This window comes from Euleptes europaea, chromosome 17, assembly GCF_029931775.1.
Source record: "Euleptes europaea isolate rEulEur1 chromosome 17, rEulEur1.hap1, whole genome shotgun sequence".
NCBI lineage: Eukaryota > Metazoa > Chordata > Lepidosauria > Squamata > Sphaerodactylidae > Euleptes > Euleptes europaea.
The window spans coordinates 36,130,166-36,152,780 of record NC_079328.1 but is presented as its reverse complement, the minus strand read 5'-3'; the positions used below and the strand labels follow the sequence as shown (position 1 = coordinate 36,152,780).

General features: G+C 48.8%; 1 protein-coding gene across 1 annotated transcript; it reads left to right on the top strand.

The window, feature by feature from the left end:
- Positions 1-4,714: 4,714 nt before the first annotated feature.
- Positions 4,715-19,747, top strand: NRN1L (neuritin 1 like). The gene is made up of 3 exons (XM_056862871.1): positions 4,715-4,787; positions 18,122-18,284; positions 19,462-19,747. The coding sequence occupies exons 1-3, from the start codon at positions 4,733-4,735 to the stop codon at positions 19,745-19,747; spliced, it is 504 nt and encodes a 167-aa protein (XP_056718849.1). The 5' UTR covers positions 4,715-4,732.
- The last annotated feature ends 2,868 nt before the right edge of the window (positions 19,748-22,615 follow it).

Here is a 22,615-nt window from a genome sequence, read left to right as displayed (position 1 = left end):
TTGTATTTGTACAAGCTCATGTGCAGAGACGCTAACGCTACCGGCCCTCCCACGAATAGCTCTGGGCCCCAGTCCCGCAGAGAGCGAGGGGGTTATCTTTGCGCACAGCTAAGGGGGAAATGGTCCGAGGTCCCATCGAAGGGGGTGGGCAGGTGTGGGGGGTTGTGGCAGCCACAGGGAGGGGGTTGCCCCCCCCCGGGTTACACTGCTTGCAGGCTGGAGGGCAGGAAAGTACACGAAGCCCACCCGTGTTGAAGAGGAAACACCGGTTCCTTGTGTTCAATGGAGCATGTTCACCGATCAGAAAGTTTTCCGTTCGTTTTTTTGCTTTTACATCACTCCCCCCCTTTTTATCTAGGATCTTAAATCTTTCATTTTTGAATAATGTTTAAAAAAAAGTTCAATAAATGACTTTTTGGAAGAAAAGAGAGAGAGATGCCGCTTATGTTTCCCTATGGGCTGGGTGAAAGCTGACCCCCTCCTAGACTCCATCTGTCCTGTTTTGGTGATGCAGCTTACTGAGTGGGGGGAAACGTTTCCTTGGGGGGGGGGGTTCCTGTATTTCTCCTCCTTGTTCATCCCTGTTGGATATGTGTGACTGTCAAACAAATAAGCTGGGGGGCCCATCTGAGGCAGGAGGGATAAAGGGTTTGAAAGTGTCCTTCATCCCCTATCGTCCCCTCTGGAATACTCTTGAGGGCTTGAGCCGTCCAAATTCTACAAGTCCCCTTTTTTTCCTTCTTCCCATAACGAGAGATTCCCTCTCACATCCTATTAGAGGATCTGCACTGAACAATTTGAAAGGCTTCACCTGTGCAAAACTGGTTATCACCAGACTTCTCCTGGATTTTTCTTATCTCAAAGGTAATCTACAACCTTTAACTCTGATAATACAAAAGAGTAAGGGGGGTGAATTTGGTTCTCTGAACTGTTAACCGCCAACCAGACAACACCTATAGATTCATGTTAGTATCCGACTCACTGAGGCTAGCCGAGTCTTCTTTTCTGCCGGCATTTCCCACCTTGTTTTGAACACATGAAGCTGCTTTATACTGAATTAGAACATAAAGGTCCATCAAAGTCAGTATTGTCTACTCAGACCGGCAGCAGCTCTCCAGGGTCTCAGGCAGAGATCTTTCACATCACCTACCTGCCTACTAGCACTGACCTGGATGGCCCAGGCTAGCCTGATCTTGTCAGATCTCAGAAGCTAAGCAGGGTCAGCCCTGGTTAGTATTTGGATGGGAGACCACCAAGGAAGTCCAGGGTTGCTGCGCAGAGGAAAGCACTGGCAAACCACCTCTGTTAGTCTCTTGCCATGAAAACCTCAAAAAAGGGGTCGCCATAAGTCGGCTGCGACTTGACGGCACTTTACACTCACACCTGCCTACTCCCTTTAACTGGAGATGCCGGGGATTGAACCTGGGACCTTCTGTATGCCAAGCAGATGTTCTACCACTGAGCTACGGACCTTCCCCATAGGTATTGATCCTAGTGGCCAATTTGACATGAACACATGAAGCTGCCTTATACTGAATCAGACCCTTGGTCCATCAAAGTCAGTACAGTCTACTCAGACTGGCAGTGGCTCTCCAGGGTCTCAGGCAGAGGTCTTTCACATCACCTACTTGTCTAGTCCCTTTAACTGGAGATGCTGAGGATTGAACCTGGGACCTTCTGCATGCCAAGCAGATGCTCTGCAAGTCTGCATGGCTACTGTGCCATCTGTACACCAATGCATGGCTACTGCGCTGTCCACAACAACGCAGCAGCTATAGAGTTACTTCCCAGAGCTTATGCCATTGTCCTTTCTGCCCTACCCCCGAACAGCCTAGGAGGACGGAACTGCCCACTTTTGGGGCAGCCCTTCCCATTACTGAGCCATTGAGAAGGGGGCAATGGGCTGTTCTCCCAAAGAGAAGGCAGCTGTGGCGTCCGTCCTTCAAATGTCTCGGCTGGGGAGGCTGTAGCAGCCAGCTGTTCGGAACGAGGCCCATGCATATTAGAGGGTCACATCTTATTCGCGTGCCACCTGTCGGGCTGTTGCTCCCATTGCAACTCGAGAGATCGGAAAGGGCTTTAGGGATTAAAGTATTCAGGAGGGAAATATCCCCTTCCCAGCTGGCCCTTGTGCAAAGGGTGGGGTAGGGAGAATGAGCAGGGCTGCTTGATCTGTTCTGGTTGTATTTTTTTGTGTGTGGGGGGGAGAGGAATGCATGCAGTATCAGGTGCCGGTTTCCCCCTTCTCATCAGCCAAAGGTTTCCAAGAGGTCTTCTGTGCCTTGAAACTTTTTGAAAATTTAGGATGAAAGGCAGTCTAAAAGCAACAAGTTTTAAATAAATATACACACTCTAGTAGCAAACATGCTTTAAACAGTGAATGTTTACTACTAGAACATGTTTACTACTAGAACAGCTTCTTTTCATACATCTATACATACTTTTCCCTTATCACAGCAACCTTGTGAGGCAGACGAGGCCAAGACTGGCCCAAGCTGGCCAACCGAGCTCCATGGCGCAGAGAGGATTTGAACTCAGCTCACTGTCACTGTGCCACGCTGCCCTTTTTATGCTCCTCTTAGAAATGCCATCTTGGGATTCCCCAACCGAGAATCGCTGCGTTGAAATTCCACAGGGGCAGCCAAGGAAGTCCGCTGCAGCAAAGCCAACTTGTGGCCAGGGCCGGCTCTACCATGAGGCGAACTAGGGGGTCGCCTATGGCCAGACCTCAGAGGGGCACAGACCTGGCCTGAGGGGCACAGTTTTAAACAGATTAGTGTTTAATTCTCCCCATATTGTCATCCTTTCCTGGGAGATCAGAAGAAGCTAAAGTTTCCCTTCTCTTAGCAGACTCCTCTTGGGAGATAACCACTCTAGTAGCCAAATTTTGCCTCCGGTCTAGTAGGATTCGTAAAAGGCTGACTGAAAACCTTTCCCCATATATCTTTCCTCCTTGTCTTGAAATCATCCCTCCCAGAACCATCAACTGTCATTATTTTATTATTTTAACTTAACTTTGATTTTTTATTCAGAGCTGATATTGTATCGAAATAAACTTGATTGATTGAAAAAAATGCAACTGAAAATTTATACTTTTTTTACTTTAAGAGAAGTACCACAACAGCGCAATGGGATATAATTAATTATAAAGTCTGAAAAAAAGTTTTGTGCTTTTATTTTTTCCCCTACAAGACATCTGTTTTTGAAAATTGGTTAGCAATGGGGGGGGGGGGGCACAAGTATCCAATCAATCAATAATTTGTTTGCAGTCATAGACCATCAAATAAAGCAAATTTGCAAAGTTAAATCGTATAGGAGGGAGCACAGGTAGTTCACCTTGCCTAGGGTGCAGGGCGGATGCTCCCATTAGGCGAACTAGGCGGTCGCCTAGGGTGCAGACCTCAGAGGGGCGCAGAACCGGCCCGAGGGGCACAGTTTTCGACAGATTAGTTTCTTGAAAAAAATGCAACTATTTATTTTTTAATTTTAAGAGAAGTACCACAACAGTGCTATGGAACAGAATCGATTATAACGTCTTACGAAAAGTTTTGAAGGAATGCATCAGGCTTTTATTTTTTCTACAAGACATCTGTTTTTGAAAATTGGCTAGCAATGGGGGAGGCACAAGCAGTTAGCCTTGCCTAGAGCGCAAAAAAGACTGGCACCCGGCCCTCTGTCAGTGAGGGCACCCAGTCGGGCCCCGGATAAGCAAGCTCCATGTTCTTCCCCACCCCTCCCGGTCTCGTGGGAAAGTCTCTTCAGTTTGGGAGGAAGGTGCAAAGGCCGGAAGCACTCATACTTCCACATCAAAGCACGCCTTCCTATTGTAATTCAACTATCTGTTCTCAAGGTGTCAATTCTGCCAGAGACCTGACACCTCTAGTAGCTTGAAAGAACCCTGATGTTTTGCATTTCAAAGATTACGTGTAATCAATTCCAGTGTGTGTTCCCTATAAAGATAGCCTGTATTTCCCCCATCTGTTTTCTGACCTTAAGTTTGTATAGACCACTGGTTCCCAACCGGGGGTCCGTGGACCCCCAGGGGTCCGCGAGAACTAAATTAAGGTCCGCAAAACAAAGTTATAAACCCATAATAAATTAATATTTTCAATTAAAAGTTCTCTATTATAAAATATATATATTCAAATATTATTCTAAGTTTAATGTTTAACTAACAGTTATGATTAAAGTTTATTTTCAAATTCTCAGGATTTTTATTTTGAACCTTGGGGTCCCTGCACCGAACAAAAAAGTCCTAGTGGTCCCTGCTCAAAAAAAGGTTGGGAACCACTGGTATAGACCCACTGAACCCGTTTGCTTTCTTAATAAAACTTTAAACTCTCTGCAACGTCTGGAGTGAAGTTTACTATTGCTGAGGTGCAACGAGGGACTGAAGTCTGACACCCTGCTAGGGTGCAAAAATGACTGGCACCCGGCCCTGCTTGTGGCACGTTCCAGATTTCCCCAGGAGTTTCAACCTGCAGGAGTTTCTTTGGGGGGGGGGGGGAAACACCTCTCCTTTTTATTCCGAGCATCGATTCCCGGCAATCCACCGCACTGCAGGCGCCGCCGTTTGAAACCATTCGGCGCGGAGCGGGAGGCGAGCTCCCCCTCCCCGGGCGGTGGGCGGTCCCGCGGGGCGGGGCCGTGGCGAGGGGGCGTGGCCTGGAGCCGCGGGGCTCTTGTGCAGCGGCGGGGCCGGGCTTAGTGCTGCCGGGCGCGGGCAGGCACCATGGGCTGCGCGGCGCTGCTGGCCGCCTTGGCGCTCCTGCTGCCGCGGCACCTGGGTGAGTTGGCCGCCGCTGGGCGCGGGTGGGGTTGAAGGGGGGTTCTGGCCAGTGCGCGGAGGGGAAGAGCTGTGGCTCAGTGGTAGAGCCTCCGCTTGGCATGCAGGAGGACCCAAGTTCGACCCCCGGCGTCTCCAGTTAAAGGGACTAGGGCAGGTAGGGGATGTGAAAGACCCCTGCCTTAGACCATGGAGAGCTGCTGTTATGGGGAAGGGTCATAGCTCAGTGGTAAAGCATTTGGGGAGGGGCCGTGGCTCAGTGGCAGAGCCTCCGCTTGGCATGCAGGAGGACCCAGGTTCAACCCCCGGCGTCTCCAGTTAAAGGGACCAGGTAGGTGATGTGAAAGACCCCTGCCTCAGACCCTGGAGAGCCATGGGGCGGGGCCATGGCTCAGTGGTAGAGCCTCAGCTTGGAATGCAGAAGTTCCCAGGTTCAATCCCCGGCATCTCCAGTTAAAGAAACCAGGCAAGTAGGGGATGTGCCTGAGACCCTGGAGAGCCATGGAGAGGGGCCGTGGCTCAGTGGCAGAGCCTCTGCTTGGCATGCAGGAGGTCCCAGGTTCAATGCCCAGCATCTCCAGTTAAAGGGACTAGGTGATGTGAAAGACCCCTGCCTGAGACCCTGGAGAGCTGCTGTTATGGGGAAGGGGCGGGGTAAAGCATTTGGGGAGGGGCCGTGGCTCAGTGGTACAGCATCTACTGGCCATGCAGAAGGTCCCAGGTTCCATCCCCAGCATCTCCAGTTAAAGGGACTAGGCAGGTAGTTGATGTGGAAGACCTCTGCCTGAGACCCTGGAGAGCCGCTACCGGTCTGGGTAGGCAATACTGACTTTGATGGACCCAGGGTCTGGTTCAGTAGAAGGCAGCTCCATGTGTTCATGAGCCGAGAGTGGGGTTGGCAGGACGGGCGGCGTAGGATCAGGTTGCGCGGAGAGTTGGAGGGCGAAGGGAGACGCACTGGCTCGGGGAGCGCAGGGCGCGCAGCTTTCTGGCGCGCCTTGGAGTTCCCCAGCCGCCTTGGTGCGCGGATCACGCCTGCCGCCGGAACTCTGCTTGGGGCCCTGATCCGGGTCCGCAATTCAGGAGGGGCAGCGCTTTCTTTCTCCTGGAGCCCCAGCGCGCCTGCCGCCCTTGTCGTTCTCTCTTCTCCCCCTCCAGGCAAACTGGTGCCACCAAAGCGGTCCCTGCTATGGGCCCCGTGTGCAAAGCGCAGCGGGGAGGAGAGATGACACCTGCTTAACAGGTTTGTCTTCAGCCCCGATCTGGGTAGCCTAGGCTAGCCCAGTGTGGCCAGATCTCAGAAGCTAAGCAGAGGTCAGCCCTGGTTTGTACTTGGATGGGAGACTGCCAAGGAATACCAGGATCTCGATGCAGAGGAAGGCAATAGCAAGCCACCTCTGAACATCCCTTGCCTTGAAAGCCCTACAGGGTCGCCATAAGTCAGCTGCGACTTGACGGCACTTTCCATCACCAGCTGGCACAGGAAGCTCCCTTAACAACCTACAGGTGCTTTCAGTCCCGGTGGGAAGACAAGGGAGCTATAAATAATAACACCGCCAAGATCCCTGTAATGCCTTTTATGAATCGACACACATCTAGGCAAGCTTTCCAGCTCCCCAGAGGTCTTCCTCAGCCTGGACGGAGCAAAGTCTGCCTTCTGCCCTATCTTTTACATCGTATCTGAGAGCCAGCATGGTGTAGTGGTTAAGAGCAGTGGAGTCTGAACTGGAGAACCGGGTTCGATTCCCCGGGTTCGATTCCACATGAGCGGCGGAGGCTAATCTGGTGAACTGGATTTGTTTCCCCACTCCTCCACAGGAAGCCAGCTGGGTGACCTTGGGCTAGTTACACTCTCTCCGCCCCACCCACCTCACAGGGTGACTGTTGTGAGGAGGGGGAGGGAAGGTGGATCGTAAGCCGGTTTGATTCTCCCTTAAGTGGTAGAGAAAGTCTGCATATAAAAACCAACTCTTCTTCTATGAAGAGCATTGGTGAACTGGAAAGTTTGCTCCAGTGTTCTGTGCCAATTTAGTTTGTCCTTATACCTTTGTATTTCAGGAACTTTTGTCCTCTTTTTGGCTTTGGAATGGACCAATGTGGTTGGACATTTAAAAAGCACTACCTGCTACTACCTAATCCTTTTAACTGGAATTTATAGGCATTGGATGAACCTTGGACCTTTTGCATGCCAAGCAGATACTCTGCCACTCCCCCCCAGTAACCCCCCCCCCCACTAAACAATGGAAAACTTCCTTGGTTCGCATAATCAAGGAAATTCCCAAACGGCCAGATAGGTGATGCCTTTTCCCTCCCACTTCCCCCCTCCCCTTTTCCCTATGAACCTTTAGGTGTTTAGTGGCAATTTGAAGTCGGTGTCTATAACAAGTTGCCATAGCCTTCCATCTTAATCTGAAACAGAGGTGCGATATTGCTTACATTAATCTGAAATAAGAGAGGTGCGATATTGCTTTCCATGCACTCGCACGAGTCCTATTTCTGGTGCTTAATCTGCCAGTGCTTCATTCATACATGTAACGTTCCCCTGATACTACAGTCTACCAATGATGAACGTGAAGCATGCAAATCTGCAGGTGCTCCTTAAAGTTGCAGAGCTGTTTCCAAGCTACTTGGATTTAACTGGATCCCTGGGTGTATTAATCTGGCAGGTAAAAACACGGAGCTCATCCTTGCTCCCTTAGAGACAATCCTGCCAGTCCCAGGAAGATGCTAACATAATTGTCTGAGCGGTTTCAAAGGGGTGCCTGCTGAGCCGGAGAATGTTGATTTGGTGATGCTGTACTGAGCACTTTATGTGATTGTATGTTTGGACTTTTGGGGGGGAGGGGGATTTTGGCATGCTAAATGTAGCTGTCCTTTTTCTCTACCTGAGTCATTTGTCTAGATGTGCAGTGCAATGCTTAGAGCAGGGGTGTCGAACTCAATTATTACAAGGGCTGGACATGACATAAATGTCACTTGGTCGGGCCGAGCCATGCCTTGCCAGCCCAGATTGAGCGTAGGGGTGGCTGCCTTGGCTAGCTCACGGGCCGGATAAGAGCTCTCAAGGGGCCGGATCCGGCCCTCGGGCCTTATGTTTGACACCCCTGGCTTAGAGTGTCAGACTAGGATCTGGGAGAGTTGGGTTCAAATCCCCACCCTGCCATGAAAGCTCACTGGCTGTGCTGTGAGTTGCTTTGGATCCCTGATAGGAGAAAGGCAGGGCATAAATGAAGTACAATAAAGTACATCATTCAACTGCTGGAGTTATGAGTTGTTAGATAAACTGTAAGGAGGCAAAGCGCTGAGAATATTATTTTTGGAGTATTGTATGATCAGATCACAATGCTTATTCGCAGCATTCGTTCCTAAAGAGATGGTTCTGCAGTCCTTTTCCCCAAACAAACTTCCCTTTCTGAAGAAGTGAGCTGTGACTCATGAAAGCTCATACCCAGCCAGAAATTTTGTTACTCTTTAAGGTGTTACTAGACTCTTGCTCTTTTCCGGCAAACAAACTTGAAGCATTTTCATAGCGGCAGCAGAGATGCTTAGGAGTGAACAAAAGCTCTTGATTTGGCCATGATTGGAGAAGGAACATTTTGCCTCTGGTCTGATTCGGTAGCTGAATTAACATCTTGTGGATTCCGTTTTTCCTAGTAATCCTGGATTCCTAACCACACCTGAAATATCTATCAAGTGCATTTTTCTATCCTGCTTTTCTGTTAATGATAGAGTACATTGGTTCTCCCTGCCCTGTTTCGTCCTCACAACAACCCTGTGAGGTAGATTAGAGTGGGAGATAATGGTGTGTGTCAATTTATGGTGTTTTAGTGCAACGCTACATAGGAGAATGGGGCTGTGATCCAGGAACTTCAACTGTGGCCTCTGCCACCAACTCCTTCAGAGGCCTTAGGCAAGTCTCTCTCTCTCTTTCTCTCTCCCTCTCTTCCCCCCTCCCTCTCCCTCTCCCTCTTCCCCCCACCCCAGTCTCCTGTCTGCAGTATTTATTTATTTGCTTCATTTATAGTCTGCTCTTCTTTCTGATACCCAAGGCAGATTACAGAATAGTTAAAACAATGCAGTAGAAACCATATAAGGCAGGATGTACCATAAACAATACAAAAACTGGATTACAAAAGTTAAAAAGGTAAAGGTAAAGGCCCCCTGCGCAAGCACCAGGTCATTCCTGACCCATGGGGTGACGTCACATCCCAACGTTTACTAGGCAGACTTTGTTTGCGGGGTGGTTTGCTAGTGCTTTCCCCAGTCATCTTCCCTTTATCCCCAGCAAGCTGGGTACTCGCTTGCCTTACAGGTCAGTTGTTAAGAATTATGAGCATGTAAAGTGTAGAGCTGGACAATGAAGAAAGCTGATAGGAAGAAAGTAGATTCCTTTGGAATGTGGTGTTGGAAGAAAGTGTTATGGATACCTGCCAAAAAAACAAATCAGTGGGTTCTAGATCAAATCAAGCCTGAACTGACCCTAGAAGCTCAAATGACTAAACTGAGGCTGTCGTACTTTGGTCACATTATGAGAAGACAAGAGTCACTGGAAAAGACAGTCATGCTAGGAAAAGTTGAGGGCAGCAGGAAAAGAGGAAGACCCAACAAGAGACGGATTGACTCAATAAAGGAAACCACGGCTCTCAGTTTGCAAGACCTGAGCGAGGCGGTTAAAGATAGGATGTTTTGGAGGACATTGATTCATAGGGTTGCTATGAGTCGGAAGCAACTTGACAGCACTTAACACACACACAAAGTGTGGAGTGTAATGTCAGAGTTGACTCATAGAAGTAATGTGGGGGTTTGGATAGAATACATTTCTCTCTTCAGCACCACCACCCGGAGGGCAGCAACCACTCCAGGTTTTGAGAAGCTGTACAAATTTGTGGTGGAAAAAGTTTTTGTCTGGAGTTGGCTCCTCTTGTTTTGAGTGGTTGTGTCTTGGGCATATCCGCATGCAAAGCAGATGATCTGCTGCTAGCCCATGCCCTGGATCAGTCAATACCCACGAGGCTGCCTTCTACTGAGTTGGGTAATAGGTCAAAGCCAGTATTGTTTACTCAGAATTGCACGAATGTTGGTCCATCGCAGACTTGCAAACGTCCAAAGAAGTTTGTTGCCGTCTCTCCCTCCCCCACCCCAACAACTGAGCGTAGTTGTCTGCTTGCACATGCCTAGGGTTGCCAGCTCCGGGTTGGAAAATTCCTGGAGATTTGGGGGGGGCGGAGCCTGGAGGGGGCAGGGTTGGGGGAAGAGGAGTGGCCTCAGCAGGGTATGTCATAGAGTCCACCCTCCAGAGCAGCCATTTTCTCCCTGGGAACAGATCTCTGTCATCTGGACACCAGTTATAATTCTGGGAGATGGCCAGCCCTCACCTGGAAGCTGACAACAACCCCAAATCAATCAAAACAGAAAGATTGTAGGGAGAAGGAAGGAATCTGTGCCCAGACTATTGGGATGACCAAGACAGCTCCCCTCCTCCCCAGCTCTGCTGCGCAAGAGGATCCAGGCATTCCCTAAGAGAATGTATGGGAGGTTGCTTGAGGCAAGCAAAGAAGATCTTATTATGGATGGATTATTTGTTGAATGTTTGCAGTTCTTATTCCTGTTAAGCATATTAAAAATGCAACAAAATGTTTTAAAAACAAACAAACTAAAAAAAACAAAAAACCCACAGCAGCAATTCCCGGTGGATTAAGAGGTTGGGAGGGCATTTTGTGACTCTAAGAAGCTTTGCTTGCAGACAACTGAGTGGGTTCCTGGACAGGCCATTGGGGAGAGAAATGGTGTAATTCCACCACAAAGCACTATAACATTCGCGTGGAAAAGACTCTGATGTTTTCCTCCCCCACAAGAAGTGTTTCAGACTTTTCCCGGCAAGCTTCATTGGCTAGATTTGGCATGACTCAACATTCCCATTCTATATTAGGAATCATAGAATCATAGAGTTGGAAGGGACCACCAGGGTCATCTAGTCCAACCCCCTGCACAATGCAGGAAATTAACAACTACCTCCCCCACACATCCCCAGTGACCCCAACCCTCCCCCCCCCCGCAATGCAGGATCCCATAATCAAAGCACTCCCGACAGATGGCCATCCAGCCTCTGCTTAAAGACCTCCAGAGACAGGGACTCCACCACCCTCTGAGGCAGTGCATTCCACCATCGAACAGCCCTCACCGTCAGAAAGTTCTTCCTAATGTTTAGGTGGAATCGCTTTTTTTTTATTTGTACTTTTTTATTTGGAACTTTGTACACACTTTAAAATTACCCTGCTACTCAGAATTCCCCGTGGATATTTCCCTCTGCTGCTGCGTCAGCAGTTTTCTGCAAGAATACTCTTTGCCTGTACCATCAGCCATTGTGCAGTATTTGTGTTGGGAGGGTTTTGGCCACAGGGGAGGGTGGTTGTTTTTAACCACAGGGGAAGTGCTTTCATTCCCCCCCCCCAATTGTGCATCCAGTGTCTGGAGCAATGAGCTCAGAGCTACTGTGTGTTTGGAATCAAGTGTAGAATGCCACCAGCAAGGTTCAGACAGGTATAGTTTTTGCCTATTTCAAATACTTTTAGATTGTTCTTCTGTAAAAAGAATGAATTGAAAACATTCCCAACTTTGCAGTCTGCAGAGGAACTAATCTTCCAGGATCACCACAAGCTCAAGAGTTAAATCAGTTGATGGTTGGAAAATGTCTGATATATTTTAATTGAACACATTGTTTTCCTTGTGGCTGGAATGAGTAATGGATTTTTGGCAGTTCTTCTTTCTGATAAAGATCTCTGCATAGCTATGGAAGCGTGCCTATTGCTTTGTTCATAAAAGTCGAAGCAATAAAGGACCTTCCTGATTTGGGGTTAGGGTTGCCAACCTCCAGGTGGTGAAGGAGAAATAACTAGTACAACTCAGTTATATTAAACAATTCATTTAACAACGTGCTAACAATGAAAAAAACCACAAGGTGTACAACTATATACAAATATTTACATAGGAAATTCGAAAAAAGCCAATTGCAAAGTCCAAAAGTCTTATCCGAGGCAGAGATATCTTCAAATCCAGTTGTGGTAAGTAATTTCAAATAGTTGGCACGAGGTCTGAAACAATTCTAAAGAAGGAGGAAACGCTATTTTGGATATTTTGTAGCGCTTTCACCAAAGCATAGCTTCATCAGCCTCTCAATGTGTTAGAAGCATACCAGTAGGGAGATATAATCCTTTATAGTCTTTTCAAGTCTTATAGGTCGGTTTCACCGTGTTATTTTTTCAATATTTCATTTTTGGTTTTGCACCTTTTTTGCAAATTTTTAATTATTTTTATAAGAAATTTAAAGCTCCCAAGTAAAAAGGGCTGCTGATCCTTCTCTATCCAGTTGAAGTTCCGCTCAAGCAGAGTTGGGGAGGCAGTTCGCATGCAGCTTCTGAAGGGACAGTACATGCTTTCCTGGGAGTAAGCTCCACTGAATAGACCTGAGTAGGATTCTGAGTAGACCTGCTTCGGTTTGTTCTGTAACTGTCTGAAGGTGTTTGTGGCGTGCCACGCCTGGAACGTTGTTGGTTTAAAGATAAAGAGGGAATCCTCGGTGCAGAGAACATTAACGTGGCATCCCGGGTAATGAACAATAATTCCCTGGCATTCCTTTTACAGATGGGGCCCGAGGAGGACATTATCCTAAGCTAGCGGGTGCAGAATCCTTGAGTGGAAATGTTACTTTCATTTGATTTATTTTAACGCTACTCTCATGGAAAAGTTGAGAAGGGCTGTGGCTGGCATATGGCTTGCCACCTGCAAGAATGGCCAGCATCCCTTTGCTTGGTTGGTGGGTAGCCTGGCAAATGTTGAAGCAGAGGTTCTGGCAAGGTTCTGGTAAAGTATATGACAGTGACAAGCGGGTATTTATTTATTTAAATGTTTGTACCCCACCTTCCTTCTTGGCTCAAAGGTATGAACCGCATGTAAACTGTGGGTTATGGGCATCTCCTGTAAATCTTTACTTTAAAAATAAAACACAGGTTTCTAGCCCTCATTGCAGTGATACAAGTTAGAAAGGGACATTTTTAAAAAAAAGGTTAGTCATGACAACAGCAAAACACCACAAATTTTATGGCAAAGTTCTTTGTCCCTCGTAGGGCTCACAGTGTTGCACCCCCTGGAGATTTGGAAGTGGTACCTGGGAGGATGGAGTTTGGGGAGGGGAGGGAACTCAGTGAGGATGGGATACCATAGACCTCTAAAGCTGCCGTTTCCTCCTGGAGAACTGATCTCTGCAGGCTGAAGGTCAGTAATGGTGAGCAAGTGGTTTTTCAGGCCAATTTAAGTTAGCTGTTTAGATCCCAGCTAAAACCCTTAAAAATATTTTTTTGCAAATTACAGCAACGCCAAAGCTTGTGTCTAAAGTGACAGACTTTTAAAATGGGAGCAAATAAAAAACATCAATGTGCAAACTAAGGGGACATTTCAAGAAGTGTGTAAACAGTTCCCAAACACTAATGAACTTTGGTTTAGACTGCCTTCCCTCCTTCAAATGTCGATGCCCTGTCAGTTTGGCCCATTTCACAGTCCGCCAGACCTTTCAAGTCCATCCTTTAATTGACAGGTTTTTAGGAACATGCCGTTTCTAATGATAATTTTTTTGTGACCGTTAACTAATTGGCAGTTCTGTGAAAAAGAGCGCTGCAGAAGGTCCATCTTCTCTGCATGATGACAGTATGGATTGCTTGGCTGCTAGGAGGGGCATTAGTGCCCGTTGTGCTTTTTGCATGGTGAGATTCTCTGGAGCATTCAGCAGGCTACTGGATTATCTGTTGTAGAGTTGCCAACCTCGAGATGGGGCCAGGATGAGTGTTAAGTGCCGTCAAGTCGCCTCTGGCTCATAGTGACTGTATGAATCAAAGTCCTCCAATTGTCCTATCTTTGACAGCCTTGCTCAGATCATTCAAACTGAGGGTGTTTATTTTATTCCTTTATTGAGTCAATAAAGGCTTCCTTTATTGAGTCAATCCATCTCTTGTTGGGTCTTCCTCTTTTCCTGCTGCCCTCAACTTTTCCTAGCATGATTATCTTTTCCAGTAACTCTTGTCTTCTCATAATATGTCCAAAGTACGACAGCCTCAGTTTAGTCATTTTAGCTTCTAGGGTCAGTTCAGGCTTGATTTGATCTATAACACACTGATTTGTTTTTTTGGCAGTCCACGGTATCCATAACACTTTCCTCCAACACCACATTTCGAAGGAATCTACTTTCTTCCTATCAGCTTTCTTCAATGTCCAGCTTTTACACCCATACATTGTAAGAGGGAATACGATGGCAGGATAACTCCTGGAATTACAGCTGTGCTCCAGACTACAGATATCAGTTCCCCTGGAGAACATAGATGTTTTGGAGTGTGGAGTCTGTGGCATTATACCATGGTGAGGTCCCTCTCCTCCCCAAACCCCAGCTTCCCAATATCTCTAGGATTTTCCCTACCTGAAGCTGGCAACCCAATGATTGTTGTGGTTTAGGGCAGAAGAGATGTCATGGCTGTCCTGTTGTGGAGTGGGGGAGCGTCCTGAACTGGGCAGTTGCAACTAGTGTTGCCAGCTCCAGGTTAGGAAATACCTGGAGATTTTTGGGGCGGAGCCTGAGGAGGGCAGGGTTTGGGGAGGGGAGGGACTTCAATGCCATAGAGTCCAATTGCCAAAGCGGCCATTTTCTCCCGGTGAACTGATTTCTATCAGCTGGAGATCAGTTGTAATAGCAGGAGATCTCCAGCCACCACCTGGAGGTTGGCAACCCTATTTTGGAACTCATAGTTACGTATGTGCAAACCGCGTGTTTCTACTATTGACTTACACCCCCTAGCCCTGTCCATGAGTTCTATTCTAGTTGTTTGTTGTAATGCCAGGGAAGCTTTTCAGGGATCAGTGTTAGTTATGCAACTTTAGCAGGCTGAGGAGAGGGTGAGTTAGAAGAGCTAAACCCTTCTTCACATCCTTGCTGTGTTCTGTCCCTGCCAAGCTTTGACACAGGAAGTGTACCAGGTTGAGGGGGGGAAAGCAGATGGCTTCTCCCCAGCCCTCACTAAAAATCCTGCACCAAGCCAAGCTGAGGGAGCCTCATGGCTCAGAGTGGTAAAGCTCCAGTACTGCAGACCAAGCTCTGTTCACGATCTGAGTTCGATCCCGGCGGAAGTTGGCTTCAGGTAGCCGGCTCAAGTCTGGCTCAGCCTTCCATCCTTCCAAGGTTGGTAAAATGAGTACCCAGCCATGGCTCAGTGGACTGTGGCTCAGAGGTAGAGCATCTGCTTGGCACACAGAAGGTCCCAGGTTCAGTCCCTGGCATCTCCAGTTAAAGGGACTAGGCAAGTGGGTGATGTGAAAGACCCCCGCATGAGACCCTGGAGAGCTACTGCCAGTCTGAGTAGACAATACTGACTTTGATGGACCAAGGGTCTAGTTCAGTATAAGGCAGCTTCATGTGTTTCATGTGTTCATGTGCCTGGGAAAGGCAATGGCAAACCACCCCGTCAACGTAGTCTGCCTAGGAAATGTCGGGATGTGATGTCACCAGGGGTATACTAGAGGTGATGAAAAGCTGATGTTTTGTGATAATGGGTCAAGGTCTAATATTATCCCAGCCGAGGGATTAGAGGAGCTGGCTTCGCTCTGGCATTTTAATGGCTGCCTAATAGCTTGTAATGGTCGGGGCTTTGTGGTGGGCTCAGAGCGCTTCCCGCAGAGGGATTCTGAGGAAACATTGGGCTTTTCCGGAAGTCCTTTGGTGCTGCCCAGGTCCCGTCCTGCTTCCTTTAGCACATCTCCCAGATACAGTTTGACAAATCAGCATCTTGCTGGCTCCCCTGTTGGTTCTGAGGGGATCCCTTCATCCCTGGCCTGGCGCACCTCATCCGGCTTCTCCTCTTCCTGCTGTTCTGAAGGGCTGGGCCACCCGGGGAGGTGTTTGATGAGAGAGAACTAGGCCGGCTCGCTTAAAATATTAATGGGTTTCTTCCTTTGCTGATGCTGAAACACCTTGCAGCGTTTCTCTGGCCGTGTTGCATAGGCGAGCATCGTCCAGGGCTGCGCCTCCCTGCTAAGATTGCACCAGCTCGGCTTTAAAGGCATATCAGCATCTCCACAAATGGGGCTGGTGGCAAAATTACTGTGTTTACTGGTCTGGCTGGTATGTTGAAGGGGGTCCAGATGGGTTCGAACTAGTGCTGTCAACTGATTAAAGAATTTTTAGCTGATTCATGATGTGCTTTAAAAAAAATAATGTTAATACTTATCACTTATATTGTATGTCCAGTTTTCAAAGGGCTTCATACATGTTCATAAAATCATAGAGTTGGAAGGGACCACCAGGGCCATTTTGGCCAACCCCCTGCATAATGCAGGAAATTCCAAACTACCTCCCCCAGTAACCCCTACTTCATGGCCAGAAGATGGCCAAGGGTTCCCTGCCTCTCATGATCTGCCTAAGGTTCTAGAATCAGCATTGCTGACAGATGGCCATCTAGTCTCTTCTTAAAAACCTCCAGGGAAGGAGAGCTCACCACCTCCCGAGGAAGCCTGTTCCACTGAGGAACCGCTCTAACTGTTATAAAATTCTTCCTAATGTCTAGACGGAAACTCTTTTGATTTAATTTCAACCTGTTGGTTCTGGTCCGACCTTCTGGGGCAACAGAAAACAACTCAGCACCCTCCTCTAGATGACAGCCCTTCAAGTACTTGAAGATGGTTATCATGTCCCCTCTCAGTCTTCTCTTCTTCAGGCTAAACATACCCAGCTCCTTCAACCTTTCCTCATAGGACTTGGTCTCCAGATCCCTCACGTGATCTCCAGACCCCTCATGTTATCGTGTTCCAATCTTTTACATCAGTCCTGAAAGTGAGTGTGTGTGTGTAAAGTGCCGTCAAGTTGCAGCCAACTTATGGCGACCCCTTTTTGGGGTTTTCATGGCAAGAGACTAACAGAGGTGGTTTGCCAGTGCCTTCCTCTGCACAGCAACCCTGGACTTTCTTGGTGGTCTCCCATCCAAATACTAACCAGGGCTGACCCTGCTTAGCTTCTGAGATCTGACGAGATCAGGCTAGCCTGGGCCATCCAGGTCAGGGCCCTGAAAGTGAGACTGGTAGTATTATCATGATCCCTATACTGGCGATTGGAGGCTGAGAGGAACGGTGGCTTGTCTTAAAGCAGTGATCCCCGGTGTGGCACCCGCCAAAGCGTTTCCTGGTGGCTGCTTGCTTTCCTCCTAAAGTTAAGGGTCAGTCATCATGTTCCTGCACCCCTCTGAAGCAGGGGATTTTCCCTCCAGAAATCCCAAGGAGGCATCACCTCCGAGTCTAAAGGGAACATCTCTTCAGATCCTGCTGCCTCCATCATAGACGAGGCTTGGCTGAGAACTGCCCAGGCTTTGGGATTGCCCCCTCCTCGCGGCAGCCATTTTGTGGAGATGTCCACTGCCCTTTTCTCAGAATTACAAAACTAGTCACGGTTTCAACAGGTTTGGGGACCCTGTAGGGTTTCCAACCTCCAGGTGGTGGCTGGAGATCTCCCGCTATTACGACTTATCTCCAGGCGAAAGAGATTAGTTCCCTTGGAGAAAATGGCCGCTTTGGCAATTGGACTCTAGGGCATTGAAGTCCCTCCCCTCTCCAGACCCTGCCCTCCTAGGCTCCACCCCCAAAATCTCCAGGTGTTTCCCAACCTGGAGCTGGCAACCCCAGGACCCTGTCCCTTAAGCCAACCTAGTGAGTTTGGGACAGAGACAGGCCTTCCAGGTCACAGTTCATTATCTTAGCCACAGTGCTACCCCTTCTCACTGTGATCAAGCCATTAACATTTCAATAGATTTGCTTCTTACGAGCCAGCATGGTGTAGTGGTTAAGAGCGGTGGTTTGGAGCGGTGGACTCTGATCTGGAGAACCAGGTTTGATTCTCCACTCCTCCACATGAGCGGCGGAGGCTAATCTGGTCAACTGGATTTGTTTCCCCACTCTTACACACGAAGCCAGCTGGATGACCTTGGGCTAGTCACACTCTCTCAGCCCCACCTACCTCACAGGGTGTCTGTTGTGGGGAGGGGAAGGGGATCGTAAGCCGGTTTGAGTCTCCCTTAAGTGGTAGAGAAAGTCAGCATATAAAAACCATTCTTCTTCTTCGGCATAAGTTCCTTTCTTTTTTAGATCTTGAAGGAATTGTAAGATTGCCTGTACTTATTCAATTGTAAAGTTGTCGTTCCTTGTTGAGGGATGCTCCCTGACTGCTTCTTCAGCCTTCTTGCAAGGCCAAGGAGAAGGGAGGAGGCTGTGGACAAAACAAGCTGAATCTCCCCATGTTTGTCCCCTTTGCAGCACGGTCAGAGGAGCCGCTCAGCATGGCTGGCCGGAAGTGCAGCACCATCTACAAGGGCTTCGCCGACTGCCTGATCAGCCTCGGGGACAGCATGGCTCAGAGCGTTCAAGAACAGCGAGATGAGAGCAGCCAAGAACTGCAGGAGTTGGAGACCATTTGCAAGTGAGGGGCAGTATCCTTCACTCCCAGGAGACACAAATCCTGAAAACATGGGCAAAATGCGTGGAAACCCCAAGGGAGAGTGAGGCGACCTCTGACAGTCGGACAATGCATGCATAATCTAGAAAAAGCGCCAACGTAGTCAGTGGGGTTACCACGAGGAAACAGCCGTGCACAAATGGACATTGGGGGTTACCGTATTATGTATTCCCAGCGATGTAGTAAGAGTTTGAAACTGTTATAAAAAATACTGTTCGCACTTTGTTTGGCCCCTTTAGCTATGAAGATGCCTTCCAACCATTTTTTAGCCGAGGCATCCAAAAACCCTTTTAAAGTGATGTTTTTTATAACATTTTCAAACTCTTAATACATCGCTGGGAATACATAATGCAGTAACCCCCATTATTCAGCAGATTTATAGAGTGCCTTTTCTTAAAAAAAAAAAAATACAAACACACATATCATGGTACATGGAGGGAACTATTTATACTGGACCACCCCAGGTTGGACAGACATAAAGGCAGACCCTAACAGCCACATTCTTTCACATCCACCAGAGTTTCCTCTTATTAAATATAATTCTAGTGAATCCACACTGAATCTTCTACTGAGTCTTGGTCTATCATGGTCAGAATGGTACAATAGACACCCTGTGAGGTAGATGAGGCTGAGAGAGCTGTGACTAGCCCAAGGTCACCCAGCTGGCTTCATGTGTAGGAGTGGGGAAACCAATCCAGTTCACCAGATTAGCCTCTGCCGCTCATATGGTGGAGTGGGGAATCAAACCCGGTTCTCCAGATCAGAGTCCACCTCTCCAGACCACCGCTCTTAACCCCACTACACCATGCTGGCTCTGGGAGGCAAGGAATGTAAGGAGAGATGTATACGAGGGGAGGGGGATGTCCTGTGAATGTCAGAGCTCACTGCATGATGATTGTAAGGCTGTAGCCTCTGACTTTGCGGTTAAAGTTGGTGTTCATGGGCTGTTGCTATATTTGAACCAAGTGTAGGGGTAATTTTGGGCACGGCTGCACTGTGCATTAGTGAATACAACCACTGTCCCATGCAGACAGAGTCCCATTTTTATGTAAGGAAGGATAACACAGTGCTTAAGTGAAGTGTCGCCCAAAGACTAGCTGCGAATGCTTCTTGGTTTTCACTCAAATTCCCTCTTCCGCAGGTCCTGGGATGACTTCCACACCTGCGCCAGCCAGGTCTTGTCCCGATGCCCCGATGAGGCGGCAGCCATCTGGGAGTCGCTTCGACAAGAGTCCCGGAAGTTCCAGTTCCAAGGAAACCTCCATGACCTGTGCAGTTCGCGGGCCCAGCCGGCTGGCAACGGAAGAGCTTTGGCTATGGATGAAACCAACAAGGAAACCTTGCGAGGCTCGGCCTGGCTTCCGCGGCCCAGCCTCTGGGGCGGCCTGACTCTCGTGGCCCTGTTTGCTTTGGCGCCTTTTGCCTAGCCTAGGAGCGGGGCGGGGGGGAGGAAGGGGAGGCCCTCCTCCCATACTGCCCAACGTAGTACGGACTGGTTGCCCAGCACTGCCTCGTACCAGGAACTTGGTTCAGACTCAGAAGATGGCCTGTGCTTGGTGGGTTCTGATATCAAGGGCAGTGTGGTTCAATGATTGAAGGAGGCCAGAAAATGCGAGCTTGCCCTTCCTCTGCCTGCCCAGCTCAGGAGACCTGGGTAGTGATAAAGGTGCTCCTTTCGGCTCTGTGCCAGTTGGCAACTTGCAGGTACCCTCACCAGTGCCCCGTTCCCCCTACCGCCCATATTCCTCCATCTCCCATACCCTCTTAGCTTCCCAGCCCTTCTTCATCCTGGACTGTGGCCCTTGGCTTGAGAAACCTTCTCTAGAAGTAGCATCTCGGAGGCCCAGCCCTGGTTGCAACGAAAACCTCGGCTCGACCCACTCTTTGCACCATCTTTGATGATTGCTGGTGCCCCAGGGAGACTTAGAGGCGGTCATCCCGGTGTGATATGACAGCTGCTGCCTCCTTGTACAGAGAGAGCCCTGCAACATTCTCAGAGAAAGACCAGGCATGAGCAAAGATATACTCATAGAATCATAGAGTTGGAAGGGACCAGCAGGGTCATCTAGTCCACCCCCCTGCACAATGCAGGAAATTCACAACTACCTCCCTCCCCACATCCCCAGTGACCCCTACTCCATGCCCAGAAGATGGCCAAGGTGCCCTCCCTCTCATGATCTGCCTAAGGTTATAGAGTCAGCATTGCTGACAGATGGCCATCTAGCCTCTTTTTAAAAACCTCCTGGGAAGGAGAGCTTACCACCTCCCGAGGAAGCCTGTTCCACTGAGGAACCGCTCTAACGGTTAGAAAATCCTTCCTAATGTCTAGACGGAAACTCTTTTGATTTAATTTCAACCTGTTGGTTCTGGTCCGACCTTCTGGAGCAACAGAAAACAACTCTGCACCATCCTCTGCATGACACCCCTTCAAGTACTTGAAGATGGTTATCATATCCCCTCTCAGTCTTCTCTTCAGGCTAAACATACACAGCTCCTTCAACCTTTCCTCATAGGACTTGGTCTCCAGACCCCTCACCATCTTTGTTGCCCTCCTCCTCAATGCACCTCCACTTCTGTGCATGGGTATTTGGCTAATTGCATATGGAACCTCTCTGCACTGCCACCGGTGTGCCCAAGAGGGGCTTGTTGCTGGGTGTCCCTATCTGCAACCGTCAGCCATTTCTTTGGGTTGCTGGAACTGTTTTTTTTTTTTTTTTTTTTTGCCATTTTGAGGAATGGAGTTCCTTCACTGGTGGGTTTTCGTTTGTTTGTTTGTTTGTTTGTGGGCCTGCAGAGTTCCCCCCTCCCCCCGAGCTTTCTGCAACATGTTCTTTACCCGCTAGGCACAGATAGCACTGGCAGTGGTTTGTACACTAGGCAACGACAGAAGGATCCCCCGTGATCCCCCTGACCTGGCACACACCCTGCCACATTGCCCTGCTAGAGCAAGGGGTCTTCAATCCCTGGGTTGTGACCCTCGGGTGGGTTTCAGCGCCACCCCCACTGTGTTCTGGGCCCCTGTAGAGCTGCCTGCCTTTATTCAGCATGGTGCCAGCATGGTGTAGTGGTTAAGAGCGGTGGTTTGGAGCAGTGGAGTCTGATCTGGAGAACCGGGTTTGATTCCCCCACTCCTCCACATGAGCGGCGGAGGCTAATCTGGTGAATTGAATTTGTTTCCCCGCTCCTACACATGAATCCAGCTGGGTGACCTTGAGCTAGTCACAATTCTATTATGAGCTCTCTCAGCCCCACCTACCTAGGGTTGCCAGATCCCTCTTCGCCACTGGCGGGAGGTTTTTGGGATGGAGCCTGAGGAGGATGGGGTTTGGGCAGGGGAGGGACTTCAATGCCACAGAGCCCAATTGTCATCAGCCATTTTCTCCAGGTGAACGGATCTCTATCGGCTGGAGATCAGTTGTAATAGCAAGAGATCTCCAGCTAGTACCTGGAGGTTGGCAACCCTACACCACCCTCACAGGGTGTCTGTTGTGGGGAGGGGGAAGGGAAGGTGATTGTAAGCTGGTTTGAGTCTCCCTTAAGTGGTAGAGAAAGTCGGCATATAAAAACCAACTCTTCTTCCGTTTTATTTTTTCCTGCTTTTGGAAGCATCCGTTGCTAGTGTGCATGCACAGAGAGCGAGGATACCGTGCCTCCTGCCTCTCTCTGTGTGTGCCTGCACACATTTGCTAAAAGAAGCAACAGGGTGGTGAGCTTGCTCAGTTGTGGAGAGGCTTCCATGTTTTTTAACACTGGCAGGGGCCAGGGCCTGCCCAAGGTTTGGCTGTTTGTTTCTTTTTTTGGTGCCCTGGGCAACTTATGACTTTGGCATCCCACCTCCGCTTAATAGAAAGAAAACTGAGAAGTCTAGAACAAATGTTTTACTAAGTAGGAGTTCAAAATGAACACAATGCAAAAATAAAAAATAAACGAACTCTTCAAAAGTTGCAGAAGACCAGAGTCAACAGATATCTTGGCCATCTTCTGGGCATGGATTAGGGGTCATTGGGGGTATGGGGGGGAAGGTAGTTGTGAAATTCCTGCATTGTGCAGGGGGTTGGACTAGATGACGTTAGTGGTCCCTTCCAACTCTATGATTCTATGATATGGAGATTCTACAAGCCCGTTAATGTCCAGCTTCCCTTTAAGCCAGTAGAGTAGGCCCTTCTTGCCATTTTGGCGCCTCTCAAAATCTGGTGCTAGGGTTGCCAACCTCCAGGTAGTAGCTGGAGATCTCCTGCTATTACAACTCCTCTCCAGTCAGTAGAGATCAGTTCACCTGGAGAAAAATGGCCGCT